This window comes from Podarcis erhardii (assembly GCF_964252035.2).
Source record: "Podarcis erhardii genome assembly, chromosome: 1".
Lineage (NCBI taxonomy): Eukaryota > Metazoa > Chordata > Lepidosauria > Squamata > Lacertidae > Podarcis > Podarcis erhardii.
The window spans coordinates 84,475,409-84,482,408 of record NC_138497.1 but is presented as its reverse complement, the minus strand read 5'-3'; the positions used below and the strand labels follow the sequence as shown (position 1 = coordinate 84,482,408).

The 7,000-nt window shown below is 41.0% G+C and overlaps 1 protein-coding gene across 2 annotated transcripts; it reads right to left on the bottom strand.

The window, feature by feature from the left end:
- Positions 1–4,157: 4,157 nt before the first annotated feature.
- LOC309350735 (olfactory receptor-like protein COR4) lies at positions 4,158–6,501 on the bottom strand. 2 transcript variants are annotated; one of them, XM_081877875.1, is made up of 2 exons: positions 6,115–6,501; positions 4,158–5,181 (listed from the first exon to the last, which is right to left on the bottom strand). In XM_081877875.1, exon 2 carries the CDS (start codon positions 5,169–5,171, stop codon positions 4,224–4,226), a length of 948 nt encoding a protein of 315 aa, XP_081734001.1. In that variant the 5' UTR covers positions 5,172–5,181; positions 6,115–6,501; the 3' UTR covers positions 4,158–4,223. The 2 variants fall into 2 exon arrangements, with proteins under 2 accessions (XP_081734001.1, XP_081734002.1); XM_081877876.1 differs by having other exon boundaries at positions 4,158–5,176; positions 6,285–6,501.
- Positions 6,502–7,000: the final 499 nt, after the last annotated feature.

The following is a 7,000-nucleotide window of genomic DNA, read 5'->3' as shown; positions in this document are numbered from 1 at the left end:
TCTGGCTCCTGTAATGTCAATACCAAATCATCAGCAAATGCTTTCAATTTGTACTGTTTAGCTCCAACTTATAAACCTTTAACCAATTGGTCCCTTCTAATCATGTTTAAAAGAACCTCCAGGACCGATATAAAAAGCAATGGAGAGATTGGGCAACCTTGTCGTGTTCCTTTCTCTATCTTAAATTCTTCCGTCACTACATTATTCACAATTAATTTAGCCTTTTGTTCTGAGTAAATTGCACCTATACCGTTCCCAAAACCTTGACCAACCACCATCCCCTGTAGATTCTTCTTCATAAAACTCCAAGAAATATTGTCAAAGGCTTTCTCCGCGTCCACAAATATCAAAACTGCTTTGGTATTAATATTCACTTGTAGTTTTTCGAAAATGTTAATTATGTTCCTCGTATTGTCAGACAAGTGTCTACCCGGGAGAAAGCCCGCTTGATCTTTATGAATTTCTTCTAGTAATACCTTTTTTTAGTCTTTTAGCCAAAATATCTGCAAAAAATTTATAATCCACATTAAGCAAAGATATGGGGTGGTAGTTCTTAAGCTGTGTCTTTTTTTAAAAAAATAATTTTTATTAACTGGCCAATCACATCAAATTAAATCACATCACATAAATTCCGAATTACAAAGCCAAATTTTGAATTTTGTTAGGGGGACCCATACTTCAAGATCCGAAGGGGGGTTCTGATCATCTTCTTGCTACTGCGTTAATGTCCAAATCAGTCCAAATCAGTCTAAACAGGGTTCGTAGTTCTATCCAGTCTTATCTTGCTGTTTCCACATCACATCTTGTTCATATATTTTCTCTTTTTTCTTTATTATCTCTTCTGATAGTCTCCTTAAGCCGATAAACACCAATATAATAATCCTGTGTGAATTTTCCGTTCTTCCAATCCTCAAATCCAGATGGTTTCCATATATCATCTCCTTCATAGATAACATCGCTCTTTCCATCATAATTTTACGAAGCTGTCGCTCTTAAGTCCCACTGAGGAGTTTAATCCACAATATATAAACAGCTTTGTTTATCTCTTTCTCCTCCCAGACTCAAGACCTCCGACAGAGCTTCCCAAAATGGAGACGGCATTTTTAACTGCATCATTCCCAAGCTCTTATACCTTCCAGACTCGTCTTGAAACATGCTTTGGTTCGAAAGTTTATCTCCACACAGCCTTAAATCCACAGCTTAAGTCCTTAAAACGACATTTCTGACTCAGGGGAGGGGATTCTTGTTTAATCACATAGAAAAAGAAAGGAAAGTTTTTCCCCCTCCCCCATCAGTCATTTGCCGTACCGTATCTTGACGTATCTTCTCATATTTTATTCTTGTCTTGTTTTATCAGAGATCTCTTCTGTCAGCAGTCTTTACTCCGCCTCCTTCCTTGAAGTATGTGCAATTCGCTTCATCCAAATTGTTTCTTTTGAAGTTCTTGCAGCTAGTGGCGCGAATCAGGGACGGCGTCCAGGAGTGCCGAAATCCCACAGGAGGGCTTTGTGCCTAGTGCCCCCATCCCCACAAATTCGGGGGTGATATAGGGCACAGAAGGCAAGGGTCGCCCCCCCAATCCTGGGGGGGGTGGTTAAGGAGGCTAATTACCCCCATCATAGCCTCCAAATTACCTCGTGTGGGACGGAGAGATGTTATTGTCAGCCATCTTCCGATGCGTCCCCTAGTGGCCCCCCTTAAGCTGTGTCTTCTCAGATTCTGTTTTCGGTATAAGTGTAATATAAGCTTCCTTCCACGACTCTGGTGCCTTTTTCCCTTCCAATATTTCATTACAGACTTCCTTTAAGGGTTATACTAACCATTCTTTCAAAGATCTATAATATCTTGAAGTCAAACCATCCGGTCCTGGAGATTTGCCCAATTGCATGTTCTGGATGGCCCCTTCTACCTCCTGCTCCGTTACTGTATTTTGTAATTCAACATTAACTTATTTTCTTGAGAGATTTTTTTGTAATCCATTTGTTTTCAAAAATCGATCAATGTCCATTTCTTTCTGCGTCTCCTGTGTATATAATTATTTAAAGTACCTCTGGAAGCACTTTCTGATCTCCACTGGATTCTGTATATTCTTTCCTTCCACTTCCAAGTTTGTAATAGTATTAAGTTTTTGTCTTTTTTTCATTTGCCAAGCCAGCAGTTTTCTGCATTTATTTGCCGATTCAAACGCCTATTGTCTCATCTGTTTAATTTTCCATTCTATTTCCTGATTCATCATTTTCATATATTGTACTTGATATAACTTTATCTCTTTCAGAATCTCCTGCGACTTTGGTTTCACTCTCAGTTTCTTCTCTCCTTCCTTTATTTTCTCCAAAATCTTGTCTTTTTTCTCATTTTGAGCTCTCTTCTTAATTGCATTCTGTTGTATCAGAAATCCTCTCATAACCACTTTGCTTGCGTCCCAAATTACTCTTTTATCAACAGTGGTATTCATATTTATCTCAAAATAGTCTCTCAAGGTTTTTTGGGCCTTCTTAGTCACTTCTTCATTCCTAAACAAAGTGTCATTCATCCTCCATCTGAAGGAGCCAATTGGTGTTAGTTTCATTTCCATCTTCACAGCATTGTGGTCGGAGCAAGTTTTAGGGCAAATTTCCACCTTTCTAGTCTTCGGAACCAGCCCTCTAGTTACCCAAATTTGATCAATTCTTGTCCATGTCATTTTGGCCTCAGAGAAGAAAGTTCCCTCTCTTCCCAAGGGGTTCTTCATTCTCCAGATGTCAACTAAATCCATATTGTCAGTCATATCGAAAAAAGTTTTTGGTAGTCTACCATCCTTAGTAACTACCTGTCTCTGTGCCTTGTCCATATTTGTAGACACCACTCCATTCATGTCCCCCAATAAATCAGTACTTCTGTGGCAGGAAGGTAAATGGTGTTTCCGTGCGCTCTGGTTTCTGTCACGGTGTTCCATTGTGCCAGAAGTGGTTTAGTCATGCTGACCACATAACCCAGAAAGCTGTTTCTGGACATACACCAGCTCCCTTGGCCTGAAAGTGAGATGAGCGCCACAACCCCATAGCCAACTTTGACTGGAATTAACCATCCAGGGGTCCTTTACCTTTTACCTTTTTTGTTCTTAGCAATGCAGCTGCTACTTTCATGGTCACTTGTTTTGGTCTAGTTTCTGCTCTGAAGTAACCTGACCATGTCAAGTTCCCCAACCACTAAGGGCAGAATCCCATTGTTGATAGCAAATGATCTGCATTTGACTGGCGTGGAAGGACTGTGTCATGCTCCCATACCAAAACACAGTAACAGTGCTTCTTAACTGAGAGTAAGGAAGATATCTTTATTCAGGCTAGTAACAGAAGAGGCTCAGCAGCAATCACAGGGCCCAGAAATCATGATTCCAAGGTACAACGGTTAGACAAGAGGTACACATTTGAATGGAAGCAATGAAGATGTCCCAACAGTTACCACACTCCTCCCACCACGATTTTAAAGACAGGGCGAGCTTACACACATGACTTTCTTGCTTTACAAGATTTCTGTGAGCACAAACGTAAGCTCCGTTTGGGCTGATGCGTGGGCTCACTGTGTCTTGCCCTCAGACTCTGGATTCCCTGCCACCTCTTTCTGCTCAGTCCCTCCTATAGGCTGGCCGAAGTGCTCCCCCTACCCCAGTGAAACTCTGTGCTTCACAGGAGGGGCAGTGGAGAGAGCCAGCAGATTTGCTTCTCTCTCCCCCTGATATCTAGAGTTGCAAGAGGAGAACCTCCATCTTCCATCCCCGGGTGGCAGCCTTCAAGGTTCAGCCTCCACCACTTCTTCTCTCTGCTCCTCTTCCATTTGGGACTGCCAAACCATGCTAGATCCTGATGAAACTGAGAGGCCTATGACAGACTGAACAGAGAAGGAAAGCACAGTGTATTCATTTAACATATCCAGGGAATTCTGAAATACACACCTTCTCAATTCCCTCATCTCCTGACAAGACAATTGGCATTTAATTCGTTCTTTGTAGGGTAATGCTGGACCTGAAGTTCCATGTCCCTTGATGTCCATAGACAGGAAGGTTTAAGGTATATGTGGTGGGCTGGAAAAAGATGCAGTTGCTAGGATATTCTACTGGTATAGATAACCAAAATACATTTGGAAATGTTCCAGTATGTTCAGTTGATATAAGACCATGCCTTAAGATTTTATTGGCATATAGGTGGCCCAGTCCACCTATACTTGGTAACTCTTAAAAGAGATATTTATTGAAATACCACTTTTCTCTGAATCACTTTTCTTAGAGCACATTTTACATCCTTGTTCCTCAGACTGTAGATCAAAGGATTCAACACAGGTATTATCACTGTGTAAAACACAGAGGCTACTTTGTCTGTGTCAAGAAAGTAGCTGGAGCTGGGTTTGAAGTACATGAAAAGAATGGTCCCATGGTATATGGCCACTGCTGTGAGATGGGAGGCACATGTGGAGAAAGCTTTAAGCCTCCCCTCAGCAGAGCGAATCCTGACTACAGCTATAATAATGAATACATAAGAGATTATAATGACCAGCAAGGTGCTCATTTCAAACAGGCTACCAAAAATGAATACCAGCATCTCATTGATGTAGATATCATTACAGGCCAGTTTCAGAAGGGGCGTGAGATCACAAAAAAAGTGATTGATGATATTGGAACCACAGAAGGACAGTCTCAACAAGCCACCTGTGTGTATCAGAGAGTTCACAATACCCAAGAGGTAGGATCCTGCTATCAGACCTGCACAAAGTTTCTTGGTCATCACAGAAGCATAGAGCAGAGGGTTGCAGATAGCCACATACCGGTCATATGCCATGGCTGCCAAAAGAAAAAACTCAGTAGTGGCAAAGATTGCAAAGAAACAATATTGTGAAATGCAGGCAGCATAAGTGATGCTTTTGTTTTCTACTAAAAAATTCACCAGCATATTAGGTGTGATGGTGGTGGAATAACAGGCATCTAGGAAGGACAGGCTGCTGAGAAAAAAATACATTGGGGTGTGCAGTTGAGGATCTATGCCAATCAATATAATCATCCCAAGATTCCCCACCAGTGTGGCAATGTAGATTATTAAAAAGACCACAAAGAGTGGAGGACACAGCTCCAGATTTTCTGTTAGTCCAAAGAGACTGAAGCTGGTTGCCATGGTGTAATTTTCTTTAGCCATTGGATTCATTCACACTTTCCTGTTAGGAAAAACAAAGCAAAATTTCTTTATTAGATATGGGACACCATGGCATTTTAACCTCTTTTTGTCTCCTTTTCTCTAACCTCAGTAGTTGAACTGTGTGAGCTACAATTGTTTGGCTGGGAGGTCCTCTTTGATGGACCTTTATTAACTGGAGACTTTTTAAAAAGTGAAATCTGGTGGAGGGTTTTTAATCTGGTTTTGCCATTGCACCCATCAATCACCTGGACAGACTGTAAATTCCACAAAATTAATTATTGCAGCTAAAGTGAGCCATTGACGCCCTTAGACCTCTTGGCTACTTCACAGTCCTGCTTCAATTAGATGGAATCACAACTCAAATAAAATGGAATTTGGCAAGAGCAGTGGTCTCTATATGCTTGCTCAGAACTGAGTTTAGGTTACCATGTACAGATTTCACCACATTAGAAGTACATAAAATGTCAAACTGGAAAAAGCAGAATGATACCATGTCCTCTGTGAGCTGCTGGGGAAAGTTCCATGTCATGCCAATTCCCAATACCCTCAAATGATACAACTCTGACACCATTCTAGCTCATAACAATTTACTGTTTTAAGTTACAATTAATGAGCCTGGTGGAATCTGCACACATTTTTAAAAAAAAAAACGCAGTGAAAATGCTTTAAAAAAAGTTTTGAAAAATACATTGAATTTGTCATAGCTCACTCTCACCATCTAGTGTCACATTTGTATATTGCACATTACAACACACTTAAAACATTTTATTTGCAGCTGTATAGCTGGGTCCCCTACCCCCAGTTTCCATAGTCCTCTAGGACTGGAGTGTTAGAGCCACCTTAAATGTTGGGCTACCCATTCCCTTATCTTCTAGTTCAACACTCCCTGCCTCTGAATTTGACACTGCTCTGGAAGGTGAAGTTCTCTCCACTGTTGACTATGGACCCTTACCACACTGGCATCAGCTGCACTACTCCTCTTTTGATGCTCCCAGACTCTCCTCTTTTCTTCCCCCACAGCTCTTCATCCCATTTCCATTCCTCAAGATCTTCTACCTAACTCTTCCCTTTGAGCATTATTCTTTCTCTTAGACAAGTGTCTCCATCATGGACCTGGATCACTCTCCCTGACTGAACCTCACTTCTATGTCTCCTCACATTTACATAAGTAGATATGTCAAAGTTACTTCTAGTCTGAACAATGTTGCCCTTTTCCCAGATCACTCCAGTGAATGTTAGGAACATTCTCTTAAGTTTTCAAAACTGGAACAGTAGAATAAAAGAACCACACATTCTTTCCCCACATCTGGCTGGAACCACCCTCCTAACCACAAGAGAAATGGAAAGTTAATTCATGGCTATAGGTTTATTAATTGTTTGGCTTTTATATTCAATAAAACTACTAATGACACCACAAAACTACTGATGACATCACAAAACTACTAATGACACCACAAAACAAATTTATTCATCTTTATTTGGAAAATATGAATCTTGGATTAAATATAACAGACCTTATTCTGGAGGGCACAAATCAGACTATTTCTGGTATATCAGTCTATTTCAGGGAACCTGCCAGCATCACCCAAAGTCAGGAACGTTGTGAGCTGCCATATGAGATGGGTAAACAGAACTGCTATCCATGAGGCTCAAGGCAGCCCTCAAATGACCAGAGCAATTGCTGTTATATGACTGGGGGTGGGGGGCGGATTCATTCTCTGGGACATGGACCAGATTGCACAACTTAAGACACATGGACCATGAACACAGAGCTTCTCCTATGTTGTTGTTGCATCTCCCATTTTAGAACTCAAAGGCAGCCAACAAAACCAGGTTTA